This window comes from Electrophorus electricus, chromosome 1, assembly GCF_041902795.1.
Source record: "Electrophorus electricus isolate QZ-2024a chromosome 1, ASM4190279v1, whole genome shotgun sequence".
NCBI lineage: Eukaryota > Metazoa > Chordata > Actinopteri > Gymnotiformes > Gymnotidae > Electrophorus > Electrophorus electricus.
The window spans coordinates 37,497,259-37,517,005 of NC_137497.1; the positions used below are offsets into that span (position 1 = coordinate 37,497,259).

The 19,747-nt window shown below is 41.7% G+C and overlaps 1 protein-coding gene across 10 annotated transcripts in view; it reads left to right on the forward strand.

The window, feature by feature from the left end:
- Positions 1-19,747, forward strand: part of tmem108 (transmembrane protein 108) — a 42,048-nt gene that overhangs the window by 12,317 nt on the left and 9,984 nt on the right. For 2 of the 10 annotated variants that reach the window (XM_027004349.3, XM_027004347.3), the window contains one exon: positions 13,717-13,800. In XM_027004349.3, coding sequence (XP_026860150.2) covers positions 13,761-13,800 — 40 coding nt within the window. In that variant the 5' untranslated portion in view covers positions 13,717-13,760. The other 8 variants (XM_081718602.1, XM_081718606.1, XM_035526357.2 and 5 more) reach the window with 8 other exon arrangements.

Sequence of the window (19,747 nt, forward strand, 5' to 3'; positions counted from 1 at the left end):
CTTTTCAAGTTAATGATTAGACCGTTTTCAAGGATTTTTGGGACATTTTTGTTTAGAAGGGCCACTGCCAGCACAGACACCAAATGGAAGAAGCATGGACCTAATGAGAGAAAACAACCCAGGGTATTCATTATCTCCTTAATAAAAAGGGCTGTCCAAAATGGGGCTACATTACTCTCATTTAAACTTGAACAGCATGGAGAGGAGCTTAAATGAGCATTATAGGGGCATGTACAGCATTTCTTAGCTTTTTTCATTCACGCATACTTTATATCTAAAATATCATTTTCAAACCAGTAAATTGCAGTGAACGTATGTGTACACTTAGTGTGACTTTCGTTGCTAGCTCTCCATATGTTCATTCAAGTAGACACCCGTTTGCCTGCTACACTGCTTGCCTTTTATTATACTTTTCGTTTATCTTTTAAATGACCTTTTTAAAAGCTCTGGTGTTAAGCGGTAACAGCAGTCACTGAGCTCTTATCCCGCGGGGTCTCTCCCATACTTCAGTCATCGTCCCCAACACCAGCTTCTCATCTCCATCCTGCACTCCAAGGTGAACTCAGCTACTTATGTGCCCACTAAGACATAATTCACGCACGTACACGCACACCCACATGGTGTAATGAGCACAGATAGGAATTAGATATGCCCTCATATTACGTGTGGCTTGGGTAAATTTTACCCCATTTCCCAGAAGACCTGACTCAGCTCTGGCTGCCTGCAGTGACGAGTGCACTTCTCTAATAAAAAGGCCAATTTTGCTCTACGATGAAAGGTCATGACTATCATCTATATGCCTTGGTTTGTACAAGGAAAGGGCAGAGTCTGGAGTCTTGATCATGGGCAGTGAGTGACACCGTCTTTGGATACCTTTAATTGTATGGCTTAAATTCACTTAGAAGATTCCTCGGCAAACCTGGTCGCTCCCTGAGGAAAGGCAGCGTTGTATCAGCTAGACTTGATGTTTTATCCCTTCGTTAAAAAAGCTCACTGGTGAACACCTGGCTTTCATCTGAAGAGGATTCAGCAATGAGGAACATTGGTAAGTGTACATACGCAGCACTGTTGGGTTGCTGTGATTGGTAGGAGTGTTTTGAACTACATGGTGCCACACATTTTTCTATATCTGACTTTGATAATGAGTAATATACATTTGCATAAACAACTTTAGCAGTGAATACTACTGTCAGTTGTTGTTGTTTGACACATTACATGTAGTAATCAAAAATTGGGCAGGTGTTTTAGTAATTTCAGAAATAGTGTCCAGCTAATCTACAAAAGCATAAGAGAGTCCGACCTTTCCCGTCTTCAGGTCTCTGTCATTTGTGGGTGCTGTCTGATCAGCTGCGTCAGCCTTCATCTTGCTTCTTCTGGTAGTTTTCAGTGATTTCAGTCATTTTACTTGATGAGGTCTTGAGAAACGTTACCTTTAATGATCAGCAAAGCAAGGGTAAAAGCAGAAATGTGTTGTAATCTGTTACGCCTCCACTCTCCACATTGACTGTAGAGATTATTTCTGGCAGTTCTTTCTCCCTCTTTCTCCCACCCTCATTTCCTTTGCATTTCCTCAGCTGCGTCCATCAGACTTAAGGAAGCTCCTCACAATGTGCGAAGCACTCCAAAACACATCCTTCCTTTGCCTGCCTCCATTCCTGCTATTGTCACTTTGTCAAGGGTCTGTGTAACCGGCAGGCTTCGTAATGTGCACGCCTTCCTGTTGCTGTAGCGCTTGCACGTTTGTGAGAGTGTGCGCAGGTCCACGAGTGATGCCATTGCTCTAGAGTAGCAGGAAATGTTTACGCTTGAAAGTTTAATTACTGTGTAAATTCTTTCTCCTTGACCTGCCACTGTTGCTACTGTCTAGAATTTCCCATCTTATAACAAGCTGTTGTTAGAGACATACCACTCAGTCCAGTCATGGAAAATGGAAAATATTTATTTGCGCTACTTCAGGAATTCTTGCCAAAAAAGGTGACCTCTTGTTTAATGAAGATAAGATACTGCCAAAATACACCTGGCTTATAGAAAATCTGCCCTTCAAGCAGTTTGTCCTGAGCCGAGGAGAAAACAATTCTGTGACCCATGTTTTTCAGTAAAATATCGTCCTTTGTTTGTGAACACCAGTTGTTTTGGACTGAGTTTTTTTGTCCCCTGAGTTCGCCTCAAGGTTAATGCTCCGTGCTCAAGGCATTAAACAATTATCATTTCACAGGGCCATTGTTTTGGCAGTTGTTTTGGGCTTTGGTACAGTGAAGGCACTACAGCTTCACCACTGTGTTTGCGTATCTTTGTCGTGCTGAAAGCAAAGATATTTTCCACAGCATTATGAGCCACTCTTAAATCCATGTTAAGCAGGCCTACAGTTTTCAAAACTGGTGATTTCTGCACACAGCTAGAACATAACAGAAGCCACCAATAAGCTGGCCTTTGGAAAAGAAGACATGCACACACAAGTTAACATACACACCCTAAATTAAACTGCAGACACAGACTTGTTAGAATAATCCCCCTCTTACCCGTTCACCTGTGCAGACGGCTGCACCCAGGCAATTTCGCCTTTAAATTACCAGCATTTAAAAACAAACAAACCTTGCATGTGCATGTGCAAATTCACACTCCTTAATGATGTTATGTTTTACCTTATTACATAGCGAGCGGTAATTACATTCTGTCAAAAGCCAGACAAAATGAACTTGCTTCACCAGTGCTCATGCCTATCAAAGAAGATTCTGGAAGCTCGGTGATGTTGATTAGAATGCTGTGTTATAAACCAAACTAAACTTGCCCCTTACACTTGGACTCCTTATATTGGTTTGTTTGATGACTCATTACATGTACTAATATGCCCACGACTCATTTTGTGGTGACTCCAGCACAAAAGCTGTTTTTTTTTTCCCTTGTTTTCTTTTTCATTCAGTGACAGTTACCATATTAAGCATTCATAAGGCCTGCTGCTCCTGGGATTTTAACCCTTTAAGTGTGTTCATGTTGTGGCTTGCTAAGAGGTAATAACATTATATAGTCATGATCAATGCCTTTGAGAACTATTAGCCTATTAATGAGGGGAAGTAAGATCTGGGGAGGGGGGCTTTGTTGTGCTTTTAATAATGTACCATTCATAACTATGGAGTATAAGTTATCCATGGGGTATAATGATTTAAAGGAAGTGTGGTGGTTTTAATAGATGACTCAGAATGAACATTGATTAAAATGAATTCACCACCAAAATGCAGAGATTTAGAAATTAGACAATGTAATACAAATATTCAATATAAAATGCATTCATATTTTATATGAATTTATATATTTATACTTCATATATCTGTAACAGAGGTGAGATCAGGTGCTTTGTGAAGTCTCCTTGTGAGGTAGTTTATTGCATGCCGGGAGAGGAAAGATGGATGCGTGTTGACAGCTCCCCTGCTGGTGTTTCAGCATTGCTGTGTCATGCTCCTGTGGCATTCGCCACCACACAGTTTCATCTCCATTTACCCAGAATGCCTTGGGACCTGCTTGCCTCCTGTGTGTCTGGAGCTGAAAGTGCACCTGCTTTGGTCATCTGACAAATCACTGGAGAAGGAGAGTTGGGTAGGCCGTCCCTGATCGATGGTTGCATGGGGACATCACCGGTCTCCTGTGGTATATGTATAGTTATATACACCTCTTCCCCATACACACACATTTATGAGTGATATAAAATAATCTCGAGTTAGTGTCAAATTCAAAGCATCAAATTTAGTACACAGGAACTTGACCCAGTCTTTGCCAAGCTCACCATTGCTGTGCTCATAAGTGCATGGAAGGTCGATGTGTCTAGAGCTCTCTGTAGAGTAGAGTCTGCTATATGTCTGTTGGTGGCAAGCTCCTCAGATTTCTCTGAGTAGTGTCAGAAAGATCGACTGGTGTCATGTCTGTGATTGATCACTGTTTACCAGGAAACCCTTCCAGACCATTTTCTCTTTACTCAGCTAAGCACAACATCCAGACTACGTATGAGGCAACTTTCCTGACTATTAAGTCTCTCCAAATCCAGGCTGTTCAGTGCAAATCCAACAGCACTGCGACACTGCAGTTTAGTGTTTTTCCACTACCTCAACACACTATTCAACTATTTAATTGTCTTATGCAGCAAGTCAATTTGTTGACCTGAATCAGCTGTGTTGGAGAAGAGAAATAGCTAAATTGCCTCACTGCAAGACTCAGTTTTGAGAACTATACTTTAAACTGTCGAGAAAGTATTATAACTTCACCAGCAAATGTAAGTAGCTTAGTTGTCATTTACTTTGACTGGAAGTATGATGAGTTCGGTAGTCTTAAAAAATCCACTCAAAGACTTAGGTGTTCCCTTTGAGGAGATGCAAAACTTTCTAACTCGCAAAAATATTTTTGTTTGATGAAAAGTTCATCATGGCATTACCAGAAGAGAGAAGAGGCCTCAGAGTGGAGTTTGCATATTATCAGACACAGATTCAGTCTTCCATCATGTAGTGCCTTCAAGAGTTACTTTCCTCCAATGCAGAACTTTTCAGTATGTGAAATGGGATGCAAAGCAATGTGATGAAAAGTGTGAGGCACCAACAGAACGAGGGCCTTGTGAGTACTGGTGGCCAAAAGGGTTTGCAGCACCCAGTAACTTCGAAGCATGAGAGTTGGAGGATCTAAGGTAGAGTTCACCCGTCTTTAACTTGGAACTTCCGCAGTGTGAAAGCAGAGTTCCTAAAGAGCCGTTTGTTCTGGGACATTAGCATCTCTTTAAAGTCAAATTGCTCAGCAGAAATTTCATCTCAGAGGAGACGCCTTAGGCTTTGCTTGTAGCTACACATTTTTAGCCCAAATTTAACTATATCTTGTAATTTAGGCCTACAACGCATAAAGTACTCTATATGTACTTATCACTTTGCTTTCTGCTCCTCACATTTTTGTCTTTGGAAAAAAAGCATATGCCAAATGTCTAAATGTAAAAGATTATTTATAAAGATGAAGGACATTTAGCACTGCAAATTATATTACTTTACAAAACTGGGGACTACATCTTAAGGAGTAATAATACACACTTGTTGTGTAAGCCTATGCAACCATAATGGATCTCATTAAATGTTACATGCTTAGGACCAGTATTTCATCCAGAATATAAAGTTTACATTTTAGACCATTCAAATATCTTTATCTTCACTGCTCACGTTTAAGTGAATTTTTTTTTGCCAATGCCAGCACGGACTGCACAAACAACTGTAGGCAATTCCGTTGTGTTGTCTTCCATTATCAAGTACCTAAAAGCTAATTGAAAACCTGCACTAGCAGGACACTATTGAATGGCCTGCATATTGGAAAAAGGTTAAAATCACAACTGCCATTCTTGGCTTGTTAGAGACCTCCATCACTGATAGCAATAATCAATATATTAGGGTAGAAGGGCCTAAGCTTTGGCATACAACTAGGACTCATCATTTAAGGCAATTATAGTCCCTTTAGCATTGCTTAAACAGAAGGATGTGGCTGAATCCAAGCCCTAAGAGGCATTTGAAAGAAATAGTGTGCACCATTGTCCTTGTCTCCTGCTGGAATTCAATGTCTCAAAACAACTGGGGAAGCTAATACAAGTCCAGAAATGGCATTTGTAGGGATCTAATGCCTCTCTAGCCATTGTGCACTATCTCTGCCCATTTTAGCTTACTCTGTCTGATTTTTCTCTTGTGTTTCAGGGTAGATCCAGTCATAAGCACCTTTGTTTTGTGTTTCACCTTAAATCCATTTGTAAATACCTTTCAAATAAGAATCTATCTATTGAGACTATCCAGGTCTGAAGACTACAGATCAATCTCAGTGGAATAATACTGGTGCAAGGAAGAGCTCTAAGAATACGCACGTGGCTTGAGCATGCTGGCCTTGATGTACATTCTCAGTTCCTTTCTGGCATTTGCTACCTCGTCCCCCCCCCCCAAGAAGTTCCAGCGGTATAAACCCACTATTTTATTATTAGTATCTCTCGGAATAGCTGTGGGTCATTTGTCTGAATTCAGAAGAATTTTAATACAAAATAGATAATGTGCAAATGAGAACAAAAGTTATTTTCCCTTGCATTGCCAGCCCTGGCGCCCTCTTGGAGAGCTTCAGCCATGCTGTTTCATCCCTCCAACACAATCCCTTTCTTATCTTCCTTTATTGTCCTTGTTTATTTTTAATGCACCTCTGGGCGGCCAGGAGCAAGTCTATTAAAAAATCCGCTCCTTGGAGATCAAAGATGATTGTGAATATGAGACCCATGGAAGTCTCTGTGTAGCTGAGAGAGAAGCCCCTTGTATCATCAAACTGAACTTGGCAGCAGTGTGTAAGGTTGGTCTGAGGGGTTGGAGTGGCGGTAACTGGATCCCCCACAGGGATGCAGCTCTGTGTTGTAGGGAGGTAAATGTGTCCCCCAGGGGATGCAGCTCTGTGTTGCAGGGAGGTAAATGTGCCCCCCAGGGGATGCAGCTCTGTGTTGCAGGGAGGTAAATGTGTCCCCCAGGGGATGCAGCTCTGTGTTTTAGGGAGGTAAATGTGTCCCCCCTGGGGATGCAGCTCTGTGTTGCAGGGAGGTAAATGTGTCCCCCCAGGGATGCAGCTCTGTGTTGCTGGAAGGTAAATGTGTCCTCCCAGGGATGCAGGTATATCAGCACAGTAACACTGACCTTTCTGTCCCCAGGTTGCCTTTAGTGCACCTTTCTTATTGTGGGCATAAAGCAGGAAGGAGCAACCACAGTCACAGATGCTGATTGGGTTAGTTAACCTATCAGTAGTTATTGAGGCTTCCCGGACCACTGATGCTGATATATTTTATACACGCAGTATTATGTGAGTCATATAAAGGTATGTTGCATGGCAGTGATTATTATGCGAGTCATATAAAGGTATGGTGCATGGCAGTGATTATTATGTGAGTCATATAAGGGTATGGTGCATGGCAGTGATTATTATGTGAGTCATATAAAGGTATGGTGCATGGCAGTGATTATTATGTGTGTCATATAAGGGTATGGTGCATGGCAGTGATTATTATGTGAGTCATATAAAGGTATGGTGCATGGCAGTGATTATTATGTGTGTCATATAAAGGTATGGTGCATGGCAGTGATTATTATGTGTGTCATATAAGGGTATGGTGCATGGCAGTGATTATTATGTGAGTCATATAAAGGTATGGTGCATGGCAGTGATTATTATGTGAGTCATATAAAGGTATGTTGCATGGCAGTGATTATTATGCGAGTCATATAAGGGTATGGTGCATGGCAGTGATTATTATGTGTGTCATATAAGGGTATGGTGCATGGCAGTGATTATTATGTGAGTCATATAAAGGTATGGTGCATGGCAGTGATTATTATGTGAGTGATATAAAGGTATGTTGCATGGCAGTGATTATTATGTGAGTCATATAAGGGTATGTTGCATGGCAGTGATTATTATGTGAGTCATATAAGGGTATGGTGCATGGCAGTGATTATTATGCGAGTCATATAAAGGTATGTTGCATGGCAGTGATTATTATGCGAGTCATATAAAGGTATGGTGCATGGCAGTGATTATTATGCGAGTCATATAAAGGTATGTTGCATGGCAGTGATTATTATGTGAGTCATATAAGGGTATGGTGCATGGCAGTGATTATTATGTGAGTCATATAAGGGTATGGTGCATGGCAGTGATTATTATGTGAGTCATATAAAGGTATGTTGCATGGCAGTGATTATTATGTGAGTCATATAAGGGTATGGTGCATGGCAGTGATTATTATGTGAGTCATATAAAGGTATGTTGCATGGCAGTGATTATTATCTGAGTCATATAAAGGTATGTTGCATGGCAGTGATTAGTTTGTGTGGGTTCTGGCACCTAACGAACTCTGCAATTTAAACTCAACCTTTCATGGCCAGTATCTACTGGTTATGATATGCCTGTCCTCTTGATGTTAAGCCTGGCAAACATATAATAAATGGGCACAACCCCTAGATTATGTCTGTGACAAGTCTCATGAAAGTGTGGCAAATTCAGACGACAACTACGCTTTATTGTTTCTCTTCGCACACACAAAAAAAATGGTTCTGAGAAGCGTAGCTGTAGGTTATATAATTATATCGCATATAGAGTACGTACAAACACAAGCCTGGCGGTCACAAAGTAAACATCACACAAGAACAAGATATTTTATTACTTCTGTAGTATTCAAAGCTTTAGGATTTTGATTATTTTTAATTATTGTAAGCCTTTTTATGATGTTTGTGTTGTGTTAATTTATGGGATGTGCTATTGGTGTCGATTGGCTGAATTGACATTTTCAGGGCTCATTCTGTGAAAAGCAGCTGTTGGAAGAATGCTGTCATGCATAACACTTTCTAATTTGTGTGCACATGTTAGCATTACAAAATTAATTGATTACGTTGCAATTTGCATTTTTGTACTTTCCAGATCAGAAGATGCTCCAGTGTTGACTCAGCTCCTTTCGTATTTGGCCTCAGTTGTTTTAAGGACGTCTGTGTCTGGGCTGGTGTTGCCATAGAATCAAGGGCAGTAAATCTGATTGATCTTGTTGAACATGCTTACCAGTATAAAGCATGACTGAAAGAAAAAAATACAACTACAGCATTTTTGGACTGAGTAGAAGTAAAGGGCTAATGCATTCAAGGGAGTGGCTGTTATTCACAGAATGGCAGGTCGGACAGATAGACAGTACATAGACCTGCACTGGCACATGAAAATAAAAGGTAGCATGCCAAACATGTCTTTCAAAGGAACTGTCACATTTCAGCATTCTAGAGACATTGTATGTGTGTGATTGGGTGTGTGCACGTGAGCATTCACAAACGGCATCCATAACAAACCAGCCATAACAGACAAATACCACCTCACACTGCCTCCATCCGTCACTCACACCTTATCCCACAAGAGAACTGTGTATGTGCATTCGTCTCCCTCTGTCTGCTCTTCCCCAAAACTATCCACATGCAGTCACTGCTCACCCAACTTCCGTGAAATTTGCTGAACTAAAATGACTGCTGTCCATCGGTCTGCTGTGCTTTGTTCCAGGCCATTGGCCTTATAGGGTGTATCTGCAAGATTCACTTATTAACATAACTGTGTTATTGTGATATTTGGTACAGTACGGCTCATCGAGGCCTTTATGTGGTAAGTTGAATCAGGCATGTTAGGGCAAGAAGAACCCAAAAATACATATTGCTCAGGGATCACAGTCCTGCAGTGTTAGTCCCGTGGCCTAATACTATATATGTGGGTATATGTGAATGTCAAAACAGGTAAGCTGGTTCACTCAGGGTATTAGCTGTATTCTTATGAATGAGTGGTGGGAGTTTTACAGTCCAGCTCATTCACATCCAGAAGCGTGGCAGAGCAGCACTGTGCCCACACACTGTATCCATCCCATGCATGCTATGGTCTCCGAACATGACAGAGAAGTATATATACAAAAAGTGGTATAGTGATATAGTTCATGATCTTGGGTGGAGGGAGACAATGGCTCCATGGGAAGGCAGTGGTGGTTCCATGTCAGCAGTCCTTCACTGCGCGGTACACACGGTGAAGGTTCCTAATCTGTCTCGCTTCAGTGGGGGTGGTTGAGCGTCACCGTCATCCTCCCGGGAGCAGTGAGAGGCGTGCTGGGGCGCTAATGCACGTTTAATGGCCTGGTGCCGAGCCTCGGTGCTGACGTGTCTGCTCAGGGGGCGTGGCCTAGGGGCTGGCAGCGCAGGTGATGAGCAGACTAGGCAGGCACTGCAACTCATTGTGCCAACGGGGCTTCTGGAAATACCAAAATGACGTAGCAGGTCACAGCACGAGTCCTGATAGCCTGAGAGGAGCCGTTCCAACAGTCAAAACTCTTGTGTAACATTGTATAAAAGAGCCAGGTGTCACTGCTTGTGTGGTAGTGCACCGGGGTCGTTATTCAAACAAGTACTGGTGATATTGTTATCCTGGTCTTTAATCTTATTTACATTATTTCATTATAAATATTATTTCTGTTATATTAGGGAGGATTGTGGATGGTGGTAAACGCTGATCCGTGTCCCCCCTCTCAAGAGGTCATTCCTGGGTTGTTACAGAGTCCGGGGAAGGTTCCGCATGCTTGATCGCACTCCTGTTACAGCCTGTTACCCGCAGGGGAACAGGAAACGCATGTAGGGGCATTTCCTACCCCTCTCCTCATCATCAGATAGGGTGTGAATCAGCAGTGGAGACCCATGTCACCAATGCAGCAAAGCAAAGTTAATCCAGTCTCATCACCCACTCTCAGAGCCGCCATTAGTATTTCTGGGGGCTTCGTGAGATGAATTAGACCTCCTAGCTAACACTGCTGAGATTTGCTTTGATCCTTTCACTGCAAGATGTTTGAGTTTTGCTATATTCCCTCATAAACGATGAAACATTTGCCCTAGTGTTAATCTATCTAAAGTTTATTTGTTTAATTTAGATATTTACTCACCGTGCCTGTCTTTCACTCATTATGTTAATTTTTACAATAGTATATTCCATGACAAATGAGAAACATATCCCCAATCACTTCTGACCACAATTATTTATTACAGACTCAGAACTGATCTTAAAATGTGCTGTTGTGATGCATCATCATGCTCTGCTGTCGTGACTATCAGCATGCAGTTACATTTTTAACCCTCAAACACTAACCAGACTGGTGTTTCTTCAGAAGCTCTACAAACTTAACCATCTTAAGCTTTTGTATCTGGTTTGTATTCCCGTGTCCCATGTTCTTATATCTCTAACATCTTGTATATATCCAACATCAATAGGCCTACTAGACCTAACTGACTTTGAACATTGGTCACTGAGCTATCTGAAGGGACTTTCCTTTCTACAATCTAATTACTTCTTAATCCCACAGAAACTTGAATTGAATTGCACTGAACTGGAAAGGTATTCTCCAGTTCAGTGTCCCGCCGCTCTTTGCCAGGCAGTAGGTGAGCTGGCAGTGAAATAGAGAGTGATAGAAAATTAAAAGCCTTGTTATCCCTGTGCCCAGACGCCCAGGGGAGCACCACTCACACCTTTATTTCATTGTGCTTTCTTGGCTGATCTTGGACCAGCTTGAACACTTGCTTTCCCAGTGTGAATGTTTAAAACTGCCACCTCAGAACCAAACAGGTATCAGTCAGACACTAGTACCTGTCAAAGCGTGCAGCACAACCCCAACTAACACACATGGGGAAAGGAAGCCCTTGTTTCTGAGGAGCCATGATCCAATTGCAACATCTCCAAAGTGTCGCGATAAAAGTCTGATTGCTCCGGTAATTCTTCTTGCAGCTGTCATCGTGAGGTGATTTGGGTATAATGTTCTGTTATCGTTGCCATGGCGACTTAAGTGGGCTCTCTGCGTGTGTCAGTTGCCATGCAGTGATTTGTTGCTGCAGAAGAGGTGGTGAAACAGTAGCGCATGCTCTTTCGGCATCGCAAAACACGAAAACTCTTTAACATTGCAGGACTAATCAAGTGTCTCTCAAAGGAAACTGGATTTGTAGTGGCCTTGAAGCTGAAGTTTGGCTGCCGGTTGGGCTGTTGGATGTATGTCCCTTGTGGTCCATTGTGATTGATTTGAAGGGGTAGTAAGAAGGGGTGGGCAAGAAATCACAGCACCAACATCAGAGTGCTGTTCCGTGCATTTTACCCTTCTACAAGACAATGATTGTTCCGCATCATGTTACATTTCTGTTCCAATGAACTGAATGGACCTCTTCCCCTTATACAGTATAGATCTAGAAGTATTAGATATTTAGCCTGAACTGCTATAGTGTATTATTCTTACTGTTTATGTGGCTTTCTTTTATTTTCACTGAATGGTCCTTTGGCCTGTACTTCTCCCAATGCTGTTTCTGTAAGGTCTTTAATGCTTCTCTGTCCTCCCTGTTCATGCTGAGTGATGTGTGTGCCTCCCCTAACCTCCTCCTGCAGGTGACCATGACTCATATAAAGACTCCCTTGTTCCCCCCACTCACATTCATGTATCATAGCGCCTACTTTCATAGCAAGTCGCCGAGGATCTCTTCTGCAGGTGATGTGTGACGACTCTGAAGTACTTCGTCATGGGCTAATGATGTTACACACACACGCGCGCGCGTGCACACACGCACACACTAACACACACACACACACACACACACACACGCACACGTGTGTGCACGCACGAAACACTTGCTGAGTCAAAGAGGGCTAGTGTGGTCACGGCCCTGATTGTGGTGAACAATAATTGAGGCATCTGATTTCGTATCGTTGGATAAGTGCAGGAGGACACAGCATGATAACTCCCTAGTGATAATGAGAAGGTGGGACTTCAACAGGTTTCCTCCTGAAATGTATCCCCCTCTTAACCCAGGCTTGCTAGCTCAGACCTGTTCACAGGCATTTACATAAACCTGTTTTGCGGATCATTACTTTTAATATGTAGGAACTATAGAAAACCATGTTTATGTTAGATTTACTAAGTCAATTATGTCCAGATTCATGTACAATTAAATACAAATTGAGAAGAAGATGTCATGTATCATGTAAGATATCACTGAGGAAACTCAGAATCATGAATCTTGACTGTCAGAAACTGTGCTGTACTGGCTATATATAAAGTATAGCTTGCTGAATACCAAAACCAAACATTCAGACATTAGAAAAAAAGCAGAAATAGGCATCTGTGCATTTTCATTTTTTGTATCTTAATAGTGACATTTTTCCTTTCTTTGTCATGTCTTGAAAGAAGTGCGAATGAATTGAGCACTCATGCACAAGCTAGAAGCAAACAGATACTTATTTACACCTCACCATCCATGGTGTTAGCAGCATTACAACTATCATCAAAGCAACTACAACTATCATTTTTTTCAGGCATTGACATATACCTTGTATATTAAGGCTATGATAATGTATATTATCAATACCATTATGAAAAAAGAATGTGCAAGAATATTTTCTACCAGTGGTTTTCTCTCTCAGCCCCTGGGACATGATGCTATGCATATTTCTCTGTCATAACATTTCTAACCCCAGTACATGAAGAGCTTGATAATTATCTAACCCTTAGGGCATTTTTGGTAAATGCCACATTAATGTTAACAGAATGCTCCACTCTATCTCAGGTCTAAGGAACCCATGCTCTGTGCAGTGTTTTTTCTCTGACTGAGCTCTACCCATCTGCTTCCTTGCGGTCTGACACCATGCTGTCCAGCCTAAGTCTACTCTTATTGAATGTGGCATTTGAGAATCTGCTTCTGCTGTCTGTTTGGTTGTATCCGAGCAGCCGTTGAAGGGCCGTGCTTCATCCTCTCTCCCACCCAGTGGGACATAAATCCCATTTCGCATCTGCCATCCGCTCCATATTTCTCATGCAGTGGGTCCAGTCAGAGAGTTAGTCTTTGGACCCCAAGGACACAATGACAGCCTGACAGCCTGACAGTCATGTAGAGTCATGTGTAATGGTGCACATGCGCAGACGAGCACGCATGCAGGAACAAACACAACGTCTTTCTTGCAGTTGTCCTGGAATGTGCACAAAGGCTGTTGAATGTTGTAGAGGGAATTACAGAAGGATGCATTCTAAGTAGAACCTGCTTGTGTGTGTGTGTGTGTGTGTGTGTGTGTGTGTGTGTGTGTGTGTGTGTGTGTGTGTGTGTGTGTGTGTGTGTGTGGATGTGTGTGTATATGTTGTTGTGTTGCCCATAGAGAACCATGAGCCCTGTGGAGGAAGAGCCGGACCACATGATACCATGAAGAGAAGCCTGCAGGTCCTGCCTAACCAGCTGCTCAGTAAGTCTCTCAGTCAGACCCCAGTCAGACCCCATCTTTATTATTGCTTTGTTTCTGTTTACCCAAGCATACTGTTTATTTATTTCAATGTAAAACTGATGCATGAAATCTGTATATATATATATATATATATATATATATATATATATATATATATATATATATATATATATATATATATATAGAGAGAGAGAGAGAGAGAGAGAGAGAGAGAGAGAGAGAGAGAGAGAGAGAGAGAGAGAGAGAGAGATAGGGAGAGAGAGAGAGATGCTGTATCATAATTGCTGCATCATGAATCATATTTAAAATATTTTGTCCTCTTTATAAGCTGCATATAGATCCTCTGAGCCTTGTTATTGTTTCTAACTCTACACGGCGTTGAGTGCCCTATGTAGTTGCATTCAAAGCCTGTGTTACATTTAGCACGTCAGACATAACAACACTGTCGGCACTCACTGTGCCAAAACATAAAGTGTAAGATGCATCAGGGACACAGGGTCACTGGAAAGCAGCGAACTGGCCTTTTTGACAAACATGCTATTCGGGAATTTCACATCATGGGGCTCACGTCCATGGTGGCCTTGTGCATGCATGAACATGGGCCTAAGCTAGCGATCGAAATCGGCTGTGCCACTCTCGGGCTGAATGAAGGAATCAGGAATGTTTTCTCATGTTTGGGTGCACTTCTCTCACACCGACTCCTTGGTTCCTCCTTGATGGAATTTTAGCACCTGGAGGGTTTCAACCTTGTTTTCATTCAGATTTGCAATCTGTGTCTCCAGCTGAGTCAAACCTTTTCAGCGGCTGTAGAAGTGCAAGGCACCTGTGCTTACAAGGTTTCTCCCTTTTAGATGCTCAGACCCATTTGGATAATTCTAGTCAGGTGTCAGGTCCCATTGGCTGCTCAGTTTGCTCTGCTAGTAATGGTTCACAGTTAGGTTATCTAACCATTTATGCTAAGATTTGGTGTGAAAATGATTGTGTGTGTGTGTGTGTGTGTGTGTGTGTGTGTGTGTGTTTGTATATGTGTGTGTGTGTGTGTGTGTGTGTGTGTGTGTGTGTGTGTGAGAGAGAGAGAGAGAGAGAGAGAGAGAGAGAGAGAGAGAGAGAGCAGCAGTTCTCATGCCTTGAAAAAAAAGAAGAAAAAACTGATATGCATTTTGCTCTGTGCCACTGGGCTCCAATTTCCATAGGTGTAAAATTATGTTCCCCAGCCCTATTTTCTCTCAGGCTTCAGTCTGTCTCTTCATCTGCTTAGACCTGAGTGGTATCTGTGCAGTTGGTTTAAGGTGAATTGGGTTTCACTGATGGTCTCATCATTCACACTGCCACCTCCTGTGTCGCTGCTGCTTTTCTTGAAGTGCAGACTGCATTGTGAGACAGCTTTAGAAATCACTTCTCAGGGACATCAAGTAACAATCAAATCTTAGTAGGAGTTCCTCTGCCAAATCCCTACAGCCATATTGTAAAAGCAAAAGTAGATTGGACCACCTCTGTGACATCATTACAATATCCAGAATAGGGTCCCATGTTCCAGAATGGAAAGACCCATTCTGGTTATGTGACAGTGTTTTCTTTATCCCTTGCAGCCCAGCAGTCTCACTATGTGACATGAACTTCCTGTTTAAAGTTTGCGCTTCCTGTGGGACCAAACTCACGGGCTCAGAATCTAGCGATGTTCTTGTGTCGCTAATTATGCCAAATTAGCATACCAGTAAACACATCAAGCATCCATAGGCTTTTTATGCCATTCTGTTAACCACACCGATCGAATACACATGCCCAAAGTTCAAAGGCACATTAGGATAAACAGCCCAAATCGCAAACAGGAAGCCATTATCGGAGCAGTGTAGTGCTTCCTTCCTTATCTATGTAACACCCTGCCCCTCCCTCAACACAGGAAGTGCCGCATCTGTCATACAATCCTCTGAATTAACTACTGTCTCTAATTTAGCTGCTCGGCTCCCCAAAAAAGAGAAAATGGAAGCTGTCTGGGTGACTCATTGTTACAATTTTGTCTGCATTTACAGCTCAGCCTAATCTCATGTGGGTTTGTTAAAGGAGCCTTTTGTTTAGCATGCATAGGAGGCAATTGTTTTGCCATTTGACAAATTTTACTAAAATACAAACTACACCGAATGGGTTGCCTTTCTTTTATAAGAGCAGGAAGGTCTACCAGAGTAGTTTATGTTTTGTTTTTTTTACCTCACCAGCAGCAACCAGGTTGTCATTCTCCGAGTGTGTAGGAGCAATGGCGCTCTCAGCCTTTCCGAGCAGAATGTCTCCCAGGCTTTCTCTGCTTTGATGTAGCTGCTTGTTAGTAGATGTCATGTTGTGTAATGTGTAACTATCACTGTAGGAAGCTACCCAGGAAGCTAAATGGCCTTAGCATGATAGAAGGTATGCTATGCATGGAGCACAAGGCAAAGGAAATCTGTACAGATCCATTCCCAGATGATCAATGCAAGTTCTCTCATGACGCGCTTTTATTAGCTACTGATGAAATGTCTATAGGGAAGAGAAAGTCCAGTTATTTTCCTGGATTTGTTAACTCATTTTATTTTAATTTTATTTATGTTATTTGCTACATTTCTATAGCACATTTTTGTTTCCAAATGCTTACACCAGGACACTCGTCAGCTCTTAGCCCTCATTAATGGTATAACCTTGATTTATTCATGTTTTAATATCCTGTTAATATTAGCATCTTTTGGATGTACTTGGCTCTGGATGAAGGCTTGATCAGTTTGGCCCTGTGTAACTGTCACGCCGAGTGGCAGCGCCGAGAGGAAATTCTGGTTGTGAACAGTGGTTCATACCAGTGCCTTTCAATGTGCCTTTCTTAAACTGCGCTGACTGTTATTCACAGTCGTGAATATTTCACATCTCAGCTGAGACGTCTGCAGCCTTTGGCCTTTTTTCTTGACTGCTACACTGTAATGCTTTGCAATGATCTTCTCTCAACAGGAGTCAAAGCTCACACGTAAAGCACCCACTAGGATTGATCTCAAGCCACCCTGGGGGAATATTCAGAAATCTATACTCTACCAAGCGAAAAGTGCACTTCCTGCTTTGATTGATTTGGTCAGTGCCCATTGGAAATGTTGGAACTGGCAGTAATGCCCTTATGTGGATGGGATGAAAGAAGTGGAGCTATTTCAGTTTCCCTGGCACTGTGCCAGAGCTGGGAGCCCACTTTCCTCTACCACCCTGAAACCTCTGGAGTGGTAATAACTCTTATTTCCTGACATTTATTTCATTTATAGCCATGAACAGTAGAGGGAGATGTTTGGTTCCTCTCTATAAGGCACTGACTAAGCACCTGATCTCACAATCTTGATTGAAATAACATGATTGGTTGAAGAAGTTAAAATGATATGATTCCTAATTATACTGTTCAATTAGTGTAGTCAGATAAAAAGAAAACAACAGTGTAGTCAGATAAAGAGAAAACAACAATGGCTTTTAGATGGAGGATATTAAGAAGAGAATAAACTGTCAAATAACAGAACGTTTGTCTTGGAGGGTAATATTTTAAGTTTAAAAAAAAATTTAAGTTTTAAAGATTTCTAAAATGAGTTTAAACCAAATTGTCATTACTCAAAATGTGTGAACTTGGTTCATCTGTTTTGACATGTGATCTGCTTTTACAATGCCATGGGTACACCTTTCAGCTATGATACAGAATCAAAAGAATAAAGAAATATAACCTATATTACGACAGCAATGGCACACCCTGGAAACCAAAGCATCATTGCAATGGACAACTGATAGCACTTCTCCACTGGTATGGCACTGGTGCTGATGACAAAATCCTGAATGGTGCCACGCTTTCCTTCTGCAAAATAACAGGTTCTTGGCCAGAAAAATGAGTGCTGTTCTTGCCCCATAATCTTACTGTTCTGGAACCAATGAACACGTGATACAAGCAGCCAAAGGGCGGGGTCTTGGCGTCACTTCATGAAATTGTTTACCTACCTTACAGCCATTTACAACTAAAAATGCAAGAAAACAGCAAATACAGCAGTAATTAATAATTAATGGTCCACGGAAGAAATGAATGCATTACTTGTGATATGGCCATGTAGTTTATGCAAAATCTTCCAACTTCTGTTTCTGGATGAAGGAACACCCATATCCACATACATAATTGCCGGCAAACCAGTGGAAACGCAGGTCTGTTCTTCAAAGGTTCACTATTTTGCAGGAATCGGCACCAGCTCCAGCACGAGCACCAGCACTTTGTTGGTGCAAGGTGGGATGAACAATTGGCTTCTGGAACTGCTTGGGGCAAAGCTGGTGTCTGTGGGGCTCTGGCTGGTAGAGAAAACAAAACCACAGTGCCATAATCCTCAAGACAGGGCTTTTGGGCTCCTCTCTGGCACTGATTACATCTCATAATGCTGCATGTGTTGACAGTGACACAATGAACCAGGACAACCTGTAGAGAACATTTTTGATCTCAGTTTGTGGCATTGACGCTAATGTTGAGAGATCGGCGAGAAGCCGAAGGACCACAATGCACTGGATGTTCCTGTCTGTGTGATTTATTAACGCCATAACCATGCATCAGTGCAGGACTTTATGAAAGTCACAGGCTGCTTATGTATTCCAAAAGGCTTTAATTTAGAATGTTTACTGCATAAATTCCCCTTGTACTATTAATCTCCTCCTGAACTAATGGATATACATTGGATCTGTTGGCAGCATAAATCAGGATCTAATTTAATAGTATAGTAATTTTACATCATCCTAAAGCCACTCTTGACCCTAAACATATATGCTTATATGAATGACATCCCAGCATGCGAATGTGCACAAGATAGTGGGGCACTGCTGAAAACCCTGCTCTGGTATTATAGTCACGTACTTAACATGGGTTGGTTTTATATCATGCACTGGGTTTATATAGCCACATGAGAAGAAAAATAAAATGACCTCTCTCACTTTCTCTCTTTCTCCCTCTGTTTTCTCTTCTCTTTATCACTCCCCCCATTTCTTTGCTCTCCATTCTATTTGGTAATGGATGTAAATTTCCACAAATTTAATCATTATGTTTGCAGGTCATGTCAAAAATAATTTCCACACAGACTAAAAGGAATAGGTATAAAATCACTGCACTGAGCTAATATATTATGTTATTTCCCAATTTTTCTTGTTATTGATCCTCTCTTTCTCTTTTTTATACATTTATCATTCTTTAGCCCTCTCTCTTTCTATCCCCCCTCTGTTGTGCTTAGGTTGGTAATGGATGTTAATACAAGCATGCCCTTCACATCCTGCTCTGGTAATTTGCTCTCACTTTACTGAGTCTTGAGTACTCTGTCTGTGTTTGAGCCAGTTAGTGTTTTACTCCAGCAGTGTAGAGGACTACTGCTGAGGTCTATGTTCACATACTTGTGCCTTCACATGCTGGGACCTAAGAGGCCTGAATACAAAAAAAAAATTAAAATTAAATCCAAAGATTAGAAAATGCGTTTTAAAGTTAAACAGGGTTATCAGCATTTCTTCCTTACCCTGATTGTTGTCTCAAGTATTTCACATGAAAGTGCTCCTAGCCTAACCACACCCCAGCATACCCTGCAGATGATTCATTAGATAAAGTTGTGATCATTTATCCCCAGAACTGCATTCTGCTGAGGAAACTTGCACTTGCAAACTGAGACCTTTTTGGCTATATGTTCCAAGAATAATTTCTGAGATTAAAATATTATTCCATGTTTTTTTTTTTCATTACCAGCTACTGTAATAGAAATGTCTGCACGACACTCATTACTCATTAGCCACATTATTAGCTGAACTTTGTAAGTGTACAGCTTATTAGCTAATTCCTACCCCATTCATCACTACTCAGTTTCTGCCTATAGCCCTACTGGGCACCAGATGTGATTTGAGTGGCACACCAGTCCCTTCACAGCATAAAACTGACCTGATTATGGCATGGCTG